This window comes from Platichthys flesus, chromosome 6 (genome assembly GCF_949316205.1).
Source record: "Platichthys flesus chromosome 6, fPlaFle2.1, whole genome shotgun sequence".
NCBI classification, from domain to species: domain Eukaryota; kingdom Metazoa; phylum Chordata; class Actinopteri; order Pleuronectiformes; family Pleuronectidae; genus Platichthys; species Platichthys flesus.
In genome coordinates, this window is record NC_084950.1 from 22056023 (window position 1) to 22076364 (window position 20342).

The window sequence follows — 20342 nt, forward strand, 5'->3', positions numbered from 1 at the left end:
GAAGGTTTGTGAAGCCAAAATCCCATCACATTTAATGTATATATTTGTCAGTGAAAACAACAGTTCAGGTTGTCAGTCAAAAAGAAAACATTCGCTGGCCAGACGTCTAACCAGTGACCTGCTGCTCAAGACACATGCATTACATTACATAACATATCAATTGGCTGACGCTTTATCCAAAGCAACTTACAATAAGTGCACTCAACCATGAGGATATAAACCTAGAACAGCAAAAATCATGTAAGTATAATTAGTCTTCAAAAAATGGCAAACTACATGTGCTACATATAAGCTCCATATATAAGGGCAACCTTTTTTTATTTAAAAAAAAAAAAAAATATATATATATATATATATATATATTTATTTATGTTAGACATTTTTTTTTTTGATTGCCATTTTTTTTAACACAAGAGTTGACAGTGGTTATTAGGCATCGTCTTCTTAACCAAGGTGTAGTCGGAAGAGACATGCCTAGCTCAGGTGAAACAAACCCTAAACATTCAGTAATTCAACTCACTCCAGACTTAACTTTTCAATATGCAAGTGGAATCTAAAATGACAGCTGTGATGACATCAAGTTTCCTTCTAATTGTAATAAACCTATGATTGAGTAATTTTCTAATGGCTTTACAATGGCAGCAAATTAAAACAGGCCAGTCATAAAATCAACAGTTTTAAAATGGAACAGAGGAAAAACAATTGCCTAGAACTCAATATTGTATGTGGAAAGAGCAGTAGGGAAATTAGAACTCGGTAAGATCAAGGAACACTTTCAGATAAAAGTATGTCTTAACAATGGACGGGCCGCTCGAATGAAACTTGTAACCTGTTTGTAACACTTACATTCACACCTGTCTCTTTAGGGTGACTTCCCGTGGGATGAAAAGGATTTCCGGTACATGGCGCTCACCGCGGCCGGTGTCAGTTCAGCTCTACTCTACTTCTTCTTCAGAGACAGCGGCAGGGAGATCAGCTGGAAGGATTTTGTCCATCGATTCCTTGAAAGAGGCCTGGTGAGGAGCAGGAACAATTATACTGTGATGTACTCAATCATTCTCTTCAGGCCAGGCAGGATTTAGAATCCAGGTCAAAATCACCTTTGAGCTCTGATGTTAATGGTCTCCTATTTACTACAAATCTTCAGCTAAAGACTTGATTTCTCAGAAGCAAATACATAGTTTCTCATAAAAAATAAAAAAATGAAAACTGATTTATAAATTATTTTTTTTTATGTCCAGGTGGACCGCTTAGAGGTCATCAACAAACAGTATGTCAGAGTCATCCTGGTGCCTGGAGCTGATGCTGATGCGGGTGAGAAAAAAAACTAAATGGACGTTGAAATGAAATCTGACATTGAACAAGAGATGTGAATTTAACTCCCCCAAAATTATATTTGGTACATTTATGAATGCCTTCAAAAGATATTGGATGATGCTACATGTTATTGTGCCGTAAAAAAACATTACATGAACTATGTGACATCAAAAAGTAAAATGAAACCATCTGTGCAGAGCTACGTTTGGTTCAACATCGGCAGCGTTGACACGTTTGAGAGGAATCTTGAGGTGGCGCACGCGGAGCTCGGCCTGGAGCCGTCCCACCGAGCCACTGTAGTCTACAGCACTGAGAGCGATGGGTGAGTTCAACATACAAACCCTGTTAACGGTATTGGTCTGATTGTACTGTAGGATGCCCTCCCCCCGCCCCTCCATTTCCCAAAATCTTTTTTTGAGAGAAACACATTGAAACACTTTAGATGTTGGAAAAGTCGTCTTTTCATGTCATGGTTCCAATGAAATATTTAAATTTTTATACTGTTTTGTATCACTATACCATTCATTTAGAGAATTGCACCTTCACTTTTCCCTTTGTGGGAGTGGGGCCTGAATGGGCAGTCTGTGGAAGTTGAACTTCCTCATACCTCCTCAGATAAATTGCAGCTGTGATTAGCAACTGGCGGCCTGCAGCCAATAACATGTGCCCCACCAAATTGTTTTGATAATTTTGTATTTTTTTTACTTCACCATAATGGACTGACACAGACATTCACAGGTGTTGTGGATACTGATCTCCATCTTGGCAACAATCTGCATTCAACCACCCTAATAATAACTATTCTTCTCTGTTCCTCGCAGCTCTTTTATGATGAGCATGCTCCCCACCCTGTTGCTGATTGGTTTCCTGTTGTTCACTCTGCGACGAGGACCAATGGGAGGAGGCCCTGGTGGCGGGAGGGGCGGGCCCTTCAGCATGAGTGAGTCAACAGCCAAAATGATGAAGGACAGCATTGACGTGAAGTTTAAGGATGTGGCCGGCTGCGAGGAGGCCAAACTGGAGATCCTGGAGTTTGTCAACTTCCTGAAAAACCCACAGCAGTACCTGGACCTTGGAGCCAAGATCCCCAAGGTATGCCTGTCTGAGGTTCACTCTTGTTTAAGCTCAGTTTCTCTCACTCTAGCTTTTCACCTTCTTTGCCTCCTCATGTAATAAGTCTTATTTTGTATTGCCAGATAGAGGTTCTAAAGTTAATGCGAGTTGTTCAACCTCTGCCATTTGTGCAACCTGGGGAAAACTGGAGATAGATACTGAAGAAAACAAAAGGGCTCTCCTTTTCATGTTTAGATTGTATGGTGGGTTAGGGTTATCTAAGTCTGTGGTGTATATCAAGAAAAGATTGTTCATGTGGTGGACAGAACTGTGGAGTGAAAGCATGGCTTAGTTATAAATTAGTTTGTGCAGTTCAATGTCCAGAGCACTGAAACTCCATTCTGAATAACTTGTTGTGTGTGTTATCCCAGGGGGCTGTCTTATCTGGTCCTCCAGGGACGGGGAAGACTCTGCTGGCCAAAGCCACAGCTGGAGAAGCCAACGTTCCCTTCATCACTGTCAACGGCTCTGAGTTCCTGGAGATGTTTGTGGGCGTTGGTCCTGCCAGGGTGAGTGAAGGAAATCACTGCTCCAGACGACTGTGGTGAATGTGTAGTCTAGTTTCTTTTGTTTTCTTTTATAATTTCCTGCTTAAGGTGTTATGGATGGATAGATGGAAAAATTTGCCCATATTCCTGCTGCTTCAAAATGAATTTGACAGCATGTCTACAACACCTGAAATGTTTTAACATTAAGAGAATCCCATCGTTAAACATGTGTGGCTCTGGAATCAGAGAGGGTCATCTTCTAATTAGAAGGTCGGTGGTTTGATCTCTGGCTCCTCCAGCCTACATGCTGAAGTGTCCTCGGACAAGTTAGTGAAACCCCAAATTGCTCCTGTTGACTGTGCCCGCAGAGTGTGACTTGTGTTTGATAGATATAGTTGTGCGGGTTGAATGGGTGAATCTGGTTGATAAGACTAGAGCAATACTATAAAAGCAGTTCATCACAAATTTTCTCTACTGAAGGTGAGGGACATGTTTGCCATGGCGAGGAAGAACGCCCCCTGCATCCTCTTCATCGATGAGATCGATGCTGTTGGCAGAAAGAGAGGAGGAGGGAACTTTGGTGGTCAGAGTGAACAGGAGAACACTCTGAACCAGCTGCTGGTGGAGATGGACGGTAGGCTGAATCATAACATGGGTCTGATTCCTGATTTCAACTTAGAAGTTTGATGAGGTCATTCAAATGTGAATCTCATGTACTTGCAGGTTTCAACACATCTACTAATGTAGTGGTCCTGGCTGGAACCAACAGACCTGACATCCTGGATCCTGCTCTGATGAGGCCGGGGCGCTTCGACAGACAGATCTACATAGGTACAGTAGGCATTGACAAATACACATCCTGAACAGACTTGAAAAATGCTTCTTGACTAAGCCGCTGACGTCACTTGACTGTTTTTGGTTTGTCTTAACTTCTTGGCGTCTCAAACAATATAAGAAAATAACAATGCTTTTGAATATCTTTAATGTTTGATTTTGTGCTAATGTGATTCTCCTTTAATTAATAGTTAACCTTGAATCACTTGGTTTCCTAAAATTAGATGAAATAAATTAGCACTACAGCGCCTTACTGACAGTATCACAATATATTGTAACTCCTATATCATGAAGTGTATCACATCACCAGCGCTTTGAGTGATCAACAGACACCGAAGAATGCTTCATAAATGTACTCCTTCTACGATCAGATATTTTCTTGAAACAAATTTTATAAACTGATTTCAAGGAATAAAAAATTCCTCCTAGTAAATCATTAAAATGCTTTTGGAATGATGAGTTTGTTACTTGTTACACAATGACAAACTTGTTTTACCACTTGTGTAACTGCCTTTGGGCTATTTGCCTACACCAACTTTTCAAGATGCAGTTAACAACCATGTAACTTGACCTTTATTTACATCTCTAGTCATCAGTTCAGTTTAAGCATTCCTGAGATGATTTGTTTATGAGAAATGGACAGATAACACAAGTACATATTGGCTTCAGCTGTTGCTGGTGCAGAGGCACAACAATTTTCCTTTATTTGATCAAATGCAGGTTAATGTGATCTCAGGCAGCAAATGCCAACAGTATCAGAGTGCTTCCTTTTTAATTCTTCAGCTTGTTTCCTTTCAGCTGAAACATGAATGGACTACATTTATATCGTGCTTTTTAAGTCCTTACAACCAGTAAAGACACTTTACACTACAATCAGCCATTCATACGCACATTCATAATGGAAGAGCCACGCAGGTACACCAAGCTAAATGTATAAGGTTGGTGAGTGTTTGTCTGAGACTGAGGCTTTTCTCTTCTGTTACATGAACGTCTCCTGTCTCAGGTCCTCCAGACATCAAGGGGAGGGCGTCCATCTTTAAAGTTCATCTTCAACCAATCAAACTGGACCCAACGATGGACAAAAACCATCTTGCCAGGAAGATGGCTGCTGCAACACCAGGATTCACTGGTCTGTAACAGTTCACAACAATTTTATGTTTCCATCGTTCAAAGTTTTTGTATGAGAGTTATCAGTCTAAATACATGTTATATAAATGGAAATTATTTCATTACATTGAATTTTTATTTCCAAGGTGCAGACAGATAAACAGATGGAAGCAAAGAGCAAAAAATTAAAATGGATTATTTTTATTTCAATAAGCACGTCAACATGTCAATTTACATTTAATACTAAATTGTAAATTGACGTGTACAGTTTTAAGGAAACTAGATGAATCAGTTAAACTGGTGATGAGAAAACAGCACTGTGACTTTTGTATAAGATGTGTCTTGATGGATATATTTCTCCCTGTGAATCAATCAGGAGCTGACATCGCTAATGTCTGCAATGAAGCGGCTCTGATTGCCGCCAGATACCTGAGCCCATCCGTCAACGGCAAACACTTTGAACAGGCCATCGACCGAGTCATTGGAGGTCAGTGTCATGTGACAAATTGATAAATCTGATTTAGCTTAAATTTGAACATTATATTTTGTAATTTTCATTCCTTTCATATTGCACAGTGTTCACCAGCAGACATTACAGCTCTAACATCAGTAGATATTGTAGATAAATTAGAGTTGATGTTTCTCTGAGTCTCAGTCCGGGATGTTTGGGTTTGTCCTCAGGTCTGGAAAAGAAGACTCAGGTCCTACAGCCCGCAGAGAAGAAGACTGTGGCATATCACGAGGCCGGCCATGCCATCGTGGGCTGGTTCCTGCAACACGCCGACCCACTGCTGAAGGTAGAGTTTACCAATACCAACACACACCTACACATACCTACACATAAGTTGTTATGAAAAGCTAAAAGCACTGCAGGCTAACACAAGAGTCCTGCAGTATAAGGTCCAGTGGGTTTTCAAACTCTGAGGAATAATTCTGGAGAATGTAGCTTGTGCTGCTGTTGAATTGTATTGTGTTACAGACAAAATACTAGTACATTAGTACTAATGTTCTCAGAATAATCAAAGTTAAATCACCATGTCTGTTTTAGGTGGGTGTATCTAATACAGTGATTCTTGTAGTGATAAACTGCTTAAACAAAGCTGAGCTTGGGTCAAGCTGAATATTTCCATTTTGCAATTATAAAATCCAAATGTCTGGATAAAATCTTATTTTAATAGTAAAGAATGAGTAAATGTTCATGAAAACACTCACTAAAGATTATTAGGTTTTTCACTAAATTTTTACAAGTAAAAAGTTTCAGTTTCAGTTGTATACATGTGCAATTTGAGTCAAAAGAAACAGGATAGTAAAAAAATAACAACAAACAAACCAACAAATTAGCAGCATAGTTACCTTGTTGTTGGCTGTTTTTAAACCCAGGCAGAGTTGAAACGATTGTGTTAATCAATACCTAATTAATCGCCTAATTTTTTCAGTAATTAAAAAAATATTGCTATTCTCATGGGTGGACATGGATAATAATTCAGGCTGGGAATTTTACAATTTTCCCGCCCACCCTTTTCAAGCAAAGGCTAACCCTATTTGTTGATGTAACAGTTACCAGACTAGTTTACAAGAAGGCGACGCAGTAACTCTCTGACATCTTTTCAATGACGTCTGCAACACCCGCCAACGTAATAACAGCCACCAAACGTTTCAAGGCCCTAAAAAAACATTAGGCCAGCGGGAAATGTCCCGCTGTTCCTGATGGGCAGTCTGCCACTGGCCGTCGGCATTCTTACGAACTCTGTTGACGTTCTGATAGCCATCAATACATAATAGATAAATAAAAGGAAAAAAGTAATAAACACAAGCAATAATAGCTTTGTTGAGTTGGGAGGGGGTGGGGAGTATCAGTTGCATATTTGCAGCCTGCAGTGTAGCCTGCTCTTGCTAGTTTTCAGGATTACCAACCCTAGCTTTAATGCAGTTCTTTGTCTAACATCAGGCTAAACATGTTTGATAACAGTTATAACAGTTGAGCCAAAACCAGACTTTCAAAGACACCGACACAGGCTATAATGGCTTTAAAAATATATATTTATTTTACAATTCTTTGACAATTTATAAACAAAAAATGTTTCAATCCATCCAGAAAAGAATCATCAGATTAATTGCCTGAAGCAAACCAGAATGACACCTTATTGATATAGTTGGAATCAAACCGTAACAGATTTTGAGAGAATGGTGGAAATAAGTTTATAGTCAATTTTATAACAATAGCTGCAACAAGTATCAGGAGCAATTCATATATCAAATGTGCTAAAAATAAATGAGCACTTTAGCTTTAGCTTAGAATGGGCCCTTTATGTTCATTGGGTCAAATGTTCCACTCAAATGCTTCTGTTTTTGTCAAGGTGTCGATTATTCCGCGGGGGAAGGGTCTGGGTTACGCTCAGTACCTGCCCAGGGAGCAGTACCTGTACAGCAGAGAGCAGCTCTTTGACAGGATGTGCATGATGCTGGGAGGCCGCGTGGCTGAGCAGGTGTTCTTCGGCCGGATCACCACCGGTGCTCAGGATGACCTGAAGAAAATCACACAGTCTGCCTATGCTCAGGTAACTGGCACACACCTGCAAGGCCTGCTGGGCCTGTTGGGCTCCTGATTCAGTGGAACAGTTTTTTTGATTCTATGACGTCTTGTTTTCCTCAGGTGGTGCAGTTCGGGATGAGCGATAAGGTGGGGCAGGTGTCATTCGATCTGCCCCGGCAGGGTGAGATGGTCCTGGAGAAGCCGTACAGTGAGGCAACAGCCGAGCTGATCGACCAGGAGGTCAGAGAGCTGGTGGATCGAGCTTACGAGCGCACGATGCAGCTCATTCTGGAAAAGAAGGACCTGGTAGAGATGGTGAGTCTCTGATACATCACCGGCTAATACTGGAGTGTTGTAGGACTATAAGAGTGGTGGGATTTGCATAATTTATATTCAATAAAAATCTTTCCAGATCCAAACAGCCACTATGCACTCCAGGCAAAAAATAAGGAGACAATACATTTTAATACACAAAAACGTACAAGAGCTTCAGCATCGACAATATTAATATTTAAACTTAACAAAAGGTTTAAATCTTCGGTAATGGTCAGGCTCTGCACTCACTTCATGTCTAACAGTTATTTAGCAAAAATATATATAAGAACTATTTATCACCCTCTTCATCTATGACTGTACACTTAAAAGCCGGGCATGGACTGGCCCCTCTGTATATTTCAGAACTTGTTTCTTCCCTTCATCCAGGATGCTGTCTGAGAGTCTCTGATAGGATTCTGTTAACCATTCTGAAATTTAGGCTGAAATCAAAAGGAGACATAACCGATGCCGTCAGGGCCCCTACACTTTGTAAAAGTCTGCCGGAAAAGATCAATTAGCTTACCCGTTTTATTTTACTTCTTAAGAAACATTTTTATAAAAAAGCTTTTATCACGTGATGTCTATTGCTCTTATTATTTGTATCTTTTATGTAATTTCTTTTCTTTTTTTAATTCTGATTGCGACTTTCAAATTGTTGTAAAGCAGTTTGTTACTTGTGTTGAAAAGTGCGTATCTAATGACATTATTATAATCATTTTGTTGGCACAAAAAAACGTACAATTCAAGATTCTATCCTGATCTTTGTCATCAGGTGGGCCAGCGGCTCCTGGAGAAAGAGGTTCTGGACAAGGGGGACATGTTGGAGCTGCTGGGCGAGCGGCCATTTGAAGAGAAATCAACATACGAGGAGTTTGTGGAGGGGACTGGGAGCTTTGAGGAGGACACAAGCTTGCCTGAGGGCCTCCGAGACTGGAACCAGGACAAAGGAGGGAATGCCGAAGAGACAAGCCCGGCTCAGGAGAAACAGCAGATCGCGTAGAGAAGGAAGTCATTTTTCATCCCAGCTGCAAAAACTCAACTCGGTGTGGATTTACTTTTACAGAGCCTGCGAGATGATTATTTCACAAAATTAGTACGTTTAAAGGTTCAGTGTGTAGAATTTAGTGACATCTAGTAGATAGGACCCCTTCCCAATGTTAATATAAAGTATTTAAATATAAGCGACTCATTCAAAGGTAAAGAAAAATATAACCAGTACAATTTAGATGATTACACAATAATGAAAACACAGTATTATTTTACATATAATTTTTCCAACAGACTCCTTTCACTGAAATCTTACACACTGAACCTTAAATGATTCAAACCCTCCAAATAAAAAAAACTCTTATCACTGATGGCAGAAGGTTCACAGCTTCATCCAGTGTATCCCCTCAACAGTAATTTGTTTTTCCTAATAAATATGAAGGAACAAGGCAAACAAAAGAAAATTACATCTTTCATTATTGGACATGGATTTGCTCCAGAATGCCTCAACACACCCGTCAAACATGAGACCAACCTCCATCAGATTTGAATCTCCCTGAATTGACTTTAAATGATTCATATTTACAGCGTGATAACAGACTGATTATATCTTTTTATTTATTTCATCAAGGCAGTTCTGCTCTTTGACTGTCTGCCTTCCTTGTAATGAGAGGAGCTCAAGTTCAACCTTTCTGCAGCTAATTTCAAAACTTTTCTACAGGTCACAATATCTTGCGAGTTGATTTGACGTTTTTATTTATTCTTTTGTTTCCTGCCGTTGTATTTGCAACATTTCAAAGTTGGTGCGGATGTTTTCCTGTGTTAACTCCTATCACTGATATGTTTCAGGGTTCAGGTCAGTTTGGATGTATTTTCTACAGAAACACCTCAATGCTGTAAAATGATGTGTAAATGTTTGTATAAATTCGTTGTGATAATACCTCGACAGGAAGCGGCTACATCACATCAGCCCATTGAATAACAGCTTTCATTTTCAGTGCTAGTCAACGAATTTCTGCCGGAACATTTGCTGTTGAAACAAAACACCCCCGAAAACATTGATCCCAAAATCTGTTTCTCACATCGTCAGGCAGTGTGACTGCTGCATCTTCAACATGGATTTCTCTATTAGAGTCAAAGGCTTGCCGTATTTGTGTGTTTTTACAACGTTTAACTTGAAGAGTATAACCAATTACACTTCTCTTCTCAGCCTGTTGTCTGCCTCTGTTCTCTAGAAGAAATTCTAAACACTGCATTTGGTAACTAAAGCCTTTTATTACTTAGGAGTTTCTCCCAAGTGTGTACAGAAATGTAAAACTGAGTTATCACCTGTTATATGTAAAAACATCCTCATTTTGTGATCTAAAGTAATCAAAATTAAAAGACGTATTGCACATTTTTGACTTGATTGGATCAAAATGCAGCCACTTGGTTTCATCTGAAGAATATTACAGGAGGACAAATCCACATGACCAATATTTCCATGATGTTTAACTAAATTTGAGGCGTTAAAATTAAATTTTTAACAGACTTGTTGAGGCCTTTCCTTTACACATGGGATGAAATTACACAAAGTTTTGCGTTAACTGTTCAAATCTGTGTTGCAGGCCTTTTATCAATAGGCATTCTGGGAAGTGGAGGAAATATTCGGCTGAAGTAGAACTTAGTGAGATTAAGGCCCATGGCATAAGTGTTATCAATAAAAGTTACCATGGGGGATTTTTTTTCTCCTGAATGTATCGTCCTCTGTCATTGCTACACCTGTCCAGCAGGGGGTGAACTCACTGTTTATCTCCAGGAGGTTGTGACTGACAGGTGAAAATGCTGACATTAAACAGCTTCTTAGTCTAGTTTTATGTGAAATGGTTTAAATGACTAATCAAGATTCCAAGAGTCTGAATCAGTCACACCCTCTCGTGCATGAACAGTGTTAGAGAGCTGAGATAAGTAGAGAAACTGTGAACTTAGTCAAAACAAAATGACTCTTTGAAATAAATTCCTTTGTTATATTTAACCTTGGCACTTTTTCCACTTTTTATGTTTTCGTTCTCTGGCCGTAGGGAATTTCATTACATCTGGCTCAATTCACTGAATGTGTATTTTGGTCAGTTGAATATATCAGAGACTGCTCGAGTGAATTTCTTGTACTTTTGATCAGTTGTCACTTGGACTCAAATATAAAGGGATTCATTTTCAGTGGCCAAAGGTAAAGGTTAAAGTGACGTTTATATTAATCTGGAACAAAGTTATGTATAAACATATAAATAGAAACTGCCCTGGCTGGTAAAGCATACAATCGTAGTGTGATAATTTTAGTTACAACTCATCTATGAGATCTTTCATGACTTTCTATGACATCATTATTATACTTTTCTAGTGTTGATTACCATAAGAAGCCTGTGACCCATTATAACATGAACAAGTTGGACACTGCGGGAGCTTTAATAGTTTTTTATCTACTCATCTCTCTCCTACGCACGTATTCTGCAAAATGGAGATATGAAGCATTCTTTACATTTTTGAGTAATAAGAATAACTTAATTTGTAAGGCACTTATCTAAATGAGGTGACAAAGTGCTTCACACAAATGTCCATGGCAAAATTAAGATTCGATTGTCATAAAAATATATTCTGTTCTGTCCAATTTCAGAGGCAAATCATAACATAAGAAGTTCAAGACCTTAATTATTTTTAGAGAAGCCCGCTTTATATGATGAAAACCTTTTATAACCTATTAATTTATAACATACAACACTTTAAAATGGAAAATTACAATAATTTAAAAGAATTTAACTTTTTAACTGAATAAACTGATGTTTGTGTGGCTCATAATGTGACTTTTTCATAATTTACTGCTGTAGCATTCTATTTAACACACTGTGAGTATAATATAAGAGCATTACTTTGCAGATTATGGCAATTTTTTTGATAAATGTCTTAAAGGGTAAAATTATGACATTTAATCTCCAAAAGGTCGAAGGTCATCTTCACTGTGACAAAACAACTAGGAACATATTTTATTGATCTTGTATGATCAGATTTCAAATTTTTTTGACATTTTCATCCACTTGGTGCTTTTAAAGAAAAACAAACATACCAACAGGTAGAAGCAAAAAATGAAAAATGTATTAAGAATCCAGAAGTAAAAGCCATTAGACTTATAGGAGACATCCAACATCTGATGGTTTCACTTCAAGGCTCCAGCGGCTTTAGATAAGGTATTTTCTCTCATACCTGAGTTATGGTTAATGTGCTGTGTAGGTTAACTACAATAGATCTGTTTTAAATAACAGGTCAACTGACGTCTCTAGTTGAATGCAGTGAAAACATGTTTAATACATCTGGGACATATATGTAGTGTTTACACAGGAATTGGTTGCATACCACTGACGTTTATTCAAATGTTGAAACACATTAAAAGTTCTTGCTTTCACTGCTTTTTTTGTAAAAACAATTCTGACATATACAAAAAACATCCAATAATATCAAACCTATACCAAATGAGCCTTTCTTTTTTAAACCAGACAATATATTATTAAATCGTTCACCTGAAAATCACCAAATCAGAGATTCCTGGAGAGTTTTCAGATGACTTTATGAAATGACTATATCTATACCATATCTTGTGTCAGCAGAGTGATGACTCCTGATTCTCACGCAGCTCAGAGCCGCCTCGCAGCTCAGCTCCTTCTTCGGTTTGACTTACTCCAATCTGACAAATGAGTCCATTTAAACAAAGAATAATCTCATAGCCCGTTATTGCCACTGCAGATTGAACTGCAGCATGTCTGTGCAGTGTGTTTGTGTGTGTGTGTATGGGGGGGGGGGGGGGGCATCTGTGATATTCCATTGTCTCTTGTGGCAAGAATTAAAAAAAAACTTCCCTTGGCTATTTAGTCAGTGTTTTATTATGGTACATCCTCGCTCCGGCTCCCCTGTGAGCATCCTGATTGGTGGGTTAGTCCTGGTTTACGTCCAGTGATGGAGGACCAATGAGACGAGCGCAGAGGCAGAGAGAAGAGAAGAGGACAGGGAGATGGCCGACGCTCCGCCACATTCCTTAGCGTTCTCCTGTTGAAGTAACAGATGATACGTTTCTGATTAATGTACAACATATCAGCATTTTATCAACTGCATTCACTTTTTATTAGTTCAAGTGTTACCTGTTTAGGATTAATGCAATGAAAGGATGACTTAATAAATTATTTGTTTTCCTTTGCCTGTTTAAAGTGAGCTCTGTGCATTGTACACAAACCAACCAGATTCCCGCTAAACACAGTACACACAGCTGAGGGCAACAGGAATATTAGAGGAATGTTTATTTTCATTAGCCACATCAACAGCTTAGTAAAAGGCACGTTAACAAGTGAGAGGTGAACTGATCTTTCAAGGAATTCACCATAACTTTTATTGTAACATTATAGGATCATTTAATTGAACACACATTAATAACACACTATAATGTTGCTGTAAGCAGCAGAGATGGTATTTGTTATTGTTGAGATCATGTCATTGTAAAGATTTATAATTTCTAATTTCCTCTGTGTTTAGCTACAGTACAGTGTTTTTCATTATTTGTGTATACAACACTGGAAGAATTGTAGTTATTAACCAATACATTAACAGATAAACTATAGTTATCAATTAAAAAAAACTGTTACCATGTTAAGTTTCTTATTTGTTTGATAGTATTTTTGTATTTATTAAATATTTGTATAGTCATGAATCTAAAAAAGTCACACACAAGTCAGTGTGGTCAGTATCAGAGGCCGTATTTTAAATCGTCCCTGTGTTCACCTAAGCGTCAGCAGCGCTCACCTTCGGGTGGTAGGAGTGACACGACTCTGGACGCCGCCGGACCTTCTGGGATTTCATCCTGTTGCATTTCACCGTGGCATTATGTTCACTGGAGTTAGGGAAAACTGAAAACTGCTCATGAAGGTGGAATCCTAGGAACATAAACCAAGCCCAAAGATAACCAGCACGAATGAGAAGAAACAAATGAATAGACGGACTGGCTCCTAACTGATTGATCTGACTAGTTGAAATATGGACACTTATCCCTCTGGGTTGCACTGGGGGTATTTGAATGCATCACTCGCTCTTTACACGAGTTTCTATCTCACCGACACCATCAGCACCACAATGTCCAATTAACCAGGTCACAGCCGTGTCCTCCCTACAGCATGTCCAGCAGGGGGAGGTGTTGTTGCGGTTTGTCAGTGAATGAAGGATATATTTGATCTCCTTGGGTTCCAGCAGGATCGCTCCATACTGACGGGAACAGTCACAGTCGGCCTGAGTCACAACCAGAACCAGATTACTGTCAGGGATCTGCTGCACCACGAACATCCTGAAACACAAACAAGTTACATCCCATCAGTCAGTCATCACACGCGTGTAAGATGTAGGTGAAAGTAGCCCAAACTGGACAAACTAAACCCCTTTTGAGTTTTTCAGACAACTGAATGCTACCATAGGTTGTCTCTCATGTTCGTAACGGGAGGATGAGGTGAGGGGGTGTTCAGCTGCAACATGAAACGTCACCACTAGATGTCACTAGATTTGACACACTGAACCTTTACTAAACAACAAATAACTCACATTACAACCATCAACGCTTAGCCATTAACAGCCAGTGAATACACAGAGCGGTTGATTTAATATTTACTCCAACTTGAAAAGTGCTTGGAGATAATATATGTTGTGATTTGGAGCTATACAAATAAAATTGAGCTGAAAATGTAATTGATTTGGTCTACATAAGTCCAATTAACAAGCTTGTTAACTTCACTGTAACAATAATATATAGGTAATATAATAAATATATAATAATAATATCTTTTTATGTATAGCACTTATCGTAACAAGGTTACAAAGTGCTGCACAAAGTACATGGCAACAAAAAACAAATGAATACAAAATAAAAAGTAAGCTGATATTAGGGACACATTTAATTCAGGTCAATTCAATTCAATGTAACATCCTATTAAGGTCGAGACCTTGAAAATTACAGAGAAATAACAACAGACCTTAAAAAGATAATTAGTCAAAATGACAGTAAGGTTTGGCTATTATATGAAATAAACTGACGGATGATATTCCTTTTAATAAATAGAGGAAGAGGATTTCATTTGTTTAGTTAAGGTCAGTGTGTGTGTGTTTGTGTGTGTGTGGGAGGGTCTCTCTGTGTGTGTGTGGGTGTGTCTGTGTGTTTGTTTGTGTGTGTGTGTTTCGTACTTCTGGCAGCGTCCACACTTGATGAGGCTGTTGGCTTCTCTGATAGATGAGTCGTACATGAAACCAGGATACTCAGTGTCACAGGGCTGCTGCGCCTCCACCTTCCTCTGCTTGTGAGCTGAAACAAACACACACACACAAATTTGAATATTATTATATTTATATATATATATATATAATATTAAAAGCAAAGACCTATAATACTGGGAAAACGGGTGAATTTAATAACTTTTGATCTGTTAGTTTGTGTTTTGTAGCAGGTTAACACAAAAATTTCCCATTTCTCTCTTTCTGCGAAATCTTTGCAGCTTAAACAGACAGCCAAAATGGGAGGGTGTGTACCATAAAGGATTGTGGAGAATTAAATATATCATATGATTCGAGGTGGCTGCCTTAACTAGCTCTACGGAGGTAAACTCACTCTCTTTTTCTGCTGTTTCAAAACACTTTATTGTAAACTTTCTTTTCCATGTCAGCATCCTGTAGGAATGACGACTCAGTCAACGTGTTAACAGGATATTTGTAATCTGATCCTGGAAGACCCCACAGCATCTGTTACCATGGTGATTTTCCTAGGTTAACAGTGAACCAGCTTCATGGGACAGGATATCCCGAGTTAAGTCCAAATCTAATCCCAGAGACAGCTAAACCTGACAGAGACATACTCACATACAGACATGATGAACTTACTTGTGTGATAACCAGCCTTGGCTGAGGGGATGAAGATGGTTCACAGAGCAGACACAGGGAACACACCGAGGTGGTGATGAAGATCATGATGATGAAGATGGTGAGGATGAAGATGAGACCGCCGTATTGGAGACAGATGTTTGTAAATTATATATAAATTGTGGAAAAAACACACCATCAGCTGCTCTGGCACTTTTCAGTTTCACATATATTTTATTTAACATCTTTTTTGACTTTATCAGTTCTCGTCAACAAGCAGCCGAACATTGATGAACGAGTCATTTTACTTGATTTGATCATCTGAGCATCTTACCGTCGACAAAGTAATCGGAGTGCCAGAGACCACAGAGATTAAAGTCCAGCAGAAACCTTGCAGGAGACACAAACACCTCATTACAGATCATTTTGAAAATCATATCCAAAATACCAAATATGTTTATTTTCTCATCGAATAAGCAGACGCTCATTTCTGTCACCTTATTTCATACAAAGTTTAATACAAGTGGTATTGGAAAGATTTTAACATATTTTCAAAAAAGGAAAAGTTTAATTCTGCACACTGAGTGCTCTTTAATATAGAATATTCCCATTGGACACATTTCACATCCTGCTGATCCGGAGAAACTACCTGCAGCTCTGTCTTTATGTATGTTAATTTTAATGGATTTAATATATTTGGGAACTTTGGGAGTTTATTTCAAACAGACAAATGGCTTCCAGAGCAGAGTGAAGAGTAATCGATTCAACTTTTATTTATTCCCTTTATAACCTTGAGAGAATGATTGATTTTCATCTTCACTTGAAATGTTCGCAACTGTTCAAGTATATAAACTAGCCATAATTGTGAAATGAAGTCTAATTTGTGTGTACGTTAATATCTGAATTCACAGTTGCAGGAGTGCCTCACGTCCCTGTCACCTCCTGGATCCACATCAGCCTCTTTACCACAGCTCCTGTCAATTTCAGTGATAGAAGTAAAAAATCCTCATCACTTACATCAGTGTGTTGGAGAAGAGCCACTTTATCAATGCCGCAATGCAGTAAAATGGCTGCAAGATGAAGAGAAACATGAAGGGAATTAAAGAACTGAGTTGTTTGTCTTTAATTAATGGAAAATCAACACTCTCACTGCCTATTTCTGTCATGACACATGTTGCTTATGTTAAATGGACAAAACTGAACATTTACTTGACTGATGCATTTATGATCAAGACCCATAAACTATATATAATAAATATAGTATATTTTAGTGCAGTGGTGCGACTCACGCTGAGCAGAGGTCGGGCGCTGCTGGCGTGATGATGAGTGCTTCTACACATCGCCTGGTAGTCAAACAATGACACTCTGCAAACATGGAAACATTCAACTCAGTAACATGTGAGCAAGGAACAGCTCAGGAGTTCAAACACAGTCATTCATCACTCTCTTAACAAAACAAACAATCATTACTGAACAGTGAGTGTAGATGACATTTATATTTGTGTAGTTGTCTGTGTGTAATGTCGATCAATCAATCGAATTTCTTTTGTATAGCCCATATTTACAAATCACTATTAGGACTGTTTCTATTAGGGCCTAACAAGGTGTGACATCCTCTGTTCTTAACTCTCAACAACTTTAAGGAAAAACTACAAAAAAAAAAATGTTAACAGGGGACAAGAAATGAAACCTCAGAAGGTGTCCCATGTGAGGGATCCCTCTCCTTGTTATTTTGAAAGGTATTAAAATGGCTGTGCCGAGAATGTGATTGTGATGTATGCTAGCAAAAGTGCTGCACACAGATGCATTGCTTGAATGTATGTGTCAGCTGTATTTGTGAAGAAAACCGCATGCTGAACTAAAAAGAGATCAAAGCAGCAATCAGTCATACTTTTGAAACATGCCCATCTTGATGAGTGACGCCATGACAGACCCGTCCACCTCGCCAAAGAAGCGACCGACCTGGAAACGACAACAAGGAGGTACAGTTGAGATTTGTTCTTTCCAGTTCAATCAACATTCATCCACAAAGACACAGTTATTTGTGCATCATCATTTTTTCAGTTGATATTACAATCAACGCTAATAATTGAATAATGTGTTGAATGTGTTAAACCAGTGTGTTATGACATTAGTTGGACATTTTATGCCTGGACAACTAAAGAGAGTGTTATGACTTCTATTCCAAAACCAATGAGCAAATGGTTGATTGATAATGCTATTTCATTTCTCATCTGTTGCGTTTAACATTAATTCACAATTAATATTTTAGCGAAATGATTTATTGGCTCAAACCAAGCAATAAGACTGACGTTTCTATTTTTTTAATTTTTTTTATTAATTAATTTTCAGTCAACACAGGAGCTGTGGAATTAAAGGCCTTAAAGTCTATACTTTCTTTGAGTTAGTTTATGAATCTGAGCAATGGGATCTTACATTAAGCCTCTATATCCAACACCTGAATCAGGATCTGATGATCGGATGATTATAGTCTGTGGTCAGACTGTTCAGTCACTGTCAGTCAAATTGGATCAAACGCTGCCACACAGTTTTAATGATGTAGATTATTTGAGTTTCATAAATACTCCATTTCCTGTGGAGTATCATACAGTGCCATTTTAGGGGAGAGCGAGGTAATGTGAGACACCCCCTTTATTTAGGCAACAGAACACATTTGTGGTCATGTGACCAATATTTTTTTAAACCCCTCCCATCCCCCCCTTGCCATGAAGGAGAAGTTGGTGCTGGTGCTGTGGTAATTATGTTTTTTCACAAAGATGTGTTTTTTGCATGTAAATAAATTATCTTGCTTTGAACTTAATCAACTGTGTCCAAACAAATTGAATCAGGTAGAAAAACGTATATCAGACAAGCTGGTGAACTTCCAACATTTAAAACCATGTGATTGATGCTAGCTGAAGATTAGCCTGATTTGCTAAGAGATGTTGTATTTCTAGAATGTTGGCTGTGGGGTAAAGTGAGTCAAATGCTGTGGGGTAAAGTGAGACATGAAGCACAAGTTAAGTTTAGGTAATAAACATTTTTTTGTGTAATATTACATTACATATGTTTTATTTTTAATATCATAAACATTGTAGAAAAGCCATCATGCCAAGAAACTATACACCAGAACCAGGAAGACAACCTGGGGCCAAACACCCCTCGCAGAGATGGAGAGTGCAGCCGCTGTGGTCATGCAAGGAAAGAAGTCCTTAAGAAAAGCTGGAACTTAGAAATATTGACAAGACAACCCTCAAAAGATTCATAAAGAAAAAAGAGAAAGGGAAAGTAAAATCTGTAGCCTGGGGTGCAGTAGCTGAGGTAAAGAGAATATTCACAGATGAGATGGAGGAGGAGCTTGACAAACACTTGAAACAACTAGCTGACCAGTTCCATGGCCTTGGTCCAGTTAAGTGAAACTGGCATTTGAATATGCAGAGAAAAACAATATCCCTGTCCCTGCCAATTGGACAGATAAACAATGTGCAGGTAAGCTAGGGTGTGCAAGAGATCACATGAATCATAATAATCATAAATGTGCTTAATTGACAAATCCCCATGATTATGTTACTAGTCCGATATTAGTGGTTGTCAATCTAGCTGTCGGGATTACAACATGTGTTGTTATGGTAGTTTTACAGTGGAAAAAGTAGGTATCATATTTTCACTGCCCTTTGTCCTGAAGACATTCGGATTATTTCCATTGCTAGAAAACATCCTGAATTAATGGGAAATGAGTACATTTTACTGATGTATAATTTGAACTCGCCTAGAGGGGAAAAATGAAAAAAATGTTTCACATTAGCCCGCTCTCCCCTAGGGCCTATTATATTTTTCTGTTTGGTCACAGATCAAACAATGACATAAAGTGTGTTAAACAACTAACTTTAGAAGTGTTGGTTGGTTGGTTTATGAACTGTGGGGAGAGCCAGGTTAACTGTCTCATGCTAACTGCGAATTGTGTCAATACGCATTGAGAAATTGGTATCAATGCTCTTTCCTCCCTTTTAGCATGTTTCCCAAACATGTAAACAATATATTTAGGTAAAACAATCCTGACAGCTCAGTACTCAGAAAGCTGCTGTCTTCTCTCTTTCTGCTTGATGACGTACATCTTACTGAATATTTTATCATTATATATTTTTCTGACCAATACTATTTTGGCTGTGCTTCCCTGATGCTGTTGCACTTCAGCTTCAATTCATTTACCAGCTGTTATCTTAGATTCTCAAATCAAAGCAAATAAATTAAATTTCATATTACAAGTAGCTCTTACAAATATAAGAGTACTGCCAACAAACATTCAAATCCTTAAAGAGTGCCATCTTAAACCCTAAATAAAATTATCCTCACTGCACTTCATTACATTTATTGAGGACATTTGTCCATTGAAAGCCTCCTCCAGTCTACTGCTTAGACAAAAGACAGGATGTACGAGTTTTAAAGATTACTATTTTGTTTTAAGGGAAACAAATAAAAAGTCTGATTTGGTGAGGTAGCAGCAGGAATAAAATATGAAGTGTGTGTGTGTGTGTGTGTGTGTGTGTGTGTGTGTGTGTGTGTGTGTGTGTGCGTGTGTGTGTCTGTGTCTGTGTGTGTCCCTCCCTAAGTGTTTTGCCTAAGCAGCTTTGTTCGTGTTTGCAAGCTGCCCTCTGCCCACACTATCTCTCTCTGGACTGGATTTTCCCAGCAGCCTCAGAGGACTCACAGGTTGCTGAGTGTTAGCAGTCAGATGCTGC

At 38.6% G+C, this 20342-nt stretch overlaps 2 protein-coding genes across 3 annotated transcripts in view; one reads left to right on the plus strand and one right to left on the minus strand.

The window, feature by feature from the left end:
- The window catches only part of LOC133955091 (AFG3-like protein 1), a 13907-nt gene extending 3478 nt beyond the window's left edge, over window positions 1-10429 (plus strand). The window contains exons 3-15 of the mRNA XM_062389753.1: window positions 867-1016; window positions 1242-1312; window positions 1514-1639; window positions 2139-2409; window positions 2802-2939; window positions 3399-3552; window positions 3642-3749; window positions 4756-4881; window positions 5236-5346; window positions 5541-5656; window positions 7217-7417; window positions 7513-7707; window positions 8480-10429. Of these exons, the coding sequence (XP_062245737.1) occupies window positions 867-1016; window positions 1242-1312; window positions 1514-1639; window positions 2139-2409; window positions 2802-2939; window positions 3399-3552; window positions 3642-3749; window positions 4756-4881; window positions 5236-5346; window positions 5541-5656; window positions 7217-7417; window positions 7513-7707; window positions 8480-8707 (1995 nt within the window). The 3' untranslated portion in view covers window positions 8708-10429. The remainder of the gene's footprint in view (window positions 1-866; window positions 1017-1241; window positions 1313-1513; window positions 1640-2138; window positions 2410-2801; window positions 2940-3398; window positions 3553-3641; window positions 3750-4755; window positions 4882-5235; window positions 5347-5540; window positions 5657-7216; window positions 7418-7512; window positions 7708-8479) is intronic.
- Window positions 10430-12632: 2203 nt separating this feature from the next.
- cacna2d4b (calcium channel, voltage-dependent, alpha 2/delta subunit 4b) overlaps window positions 12633-20342 on the minus strand; it is a 59240-nt gene continuing 51530 nt past the window's right edge. Inside the window, exons 32-40 of one of the 2 annotated variants that reach the window (XM_062390386.1) lie at window positions 17495-17565; window positions 16893-16968; window positions 16621-16673; window positions 15938-15993; window positions 15625-15645; window positions 14935-15052; window positions 13929-14047; window positions 13513-13592; window positions 12633-12765 (exon numbers count right to left, since the gene is read on the minus strand). In XM_062390386.1, the coding sequence (XP_062246370.1) occupies window positions 12664-12765; window positions 13513-13592; window positions 13929-14047; window positions 14935-15052; window positions 15625-15645; window positions 15938-15993; window positions 16621-16673; window positions 16893-16968; window positions 17495-17565 (696 nt within the window). In that variant the 3' untranslated portion in view covers window positions 12633-12663. The remainder of the gene's footprint in view (window positions 12766-13512; window positions 13593-13928; window positions 14048-14934; window positions 15053-15624; window positions 15646-15937; window positions 15994-16620; window positions 16674-16892; window positions 16969-17494; window positions 17566-20342) is intronic. The other variant, XM_062390387.1, reaches the window with a different exon arrangement.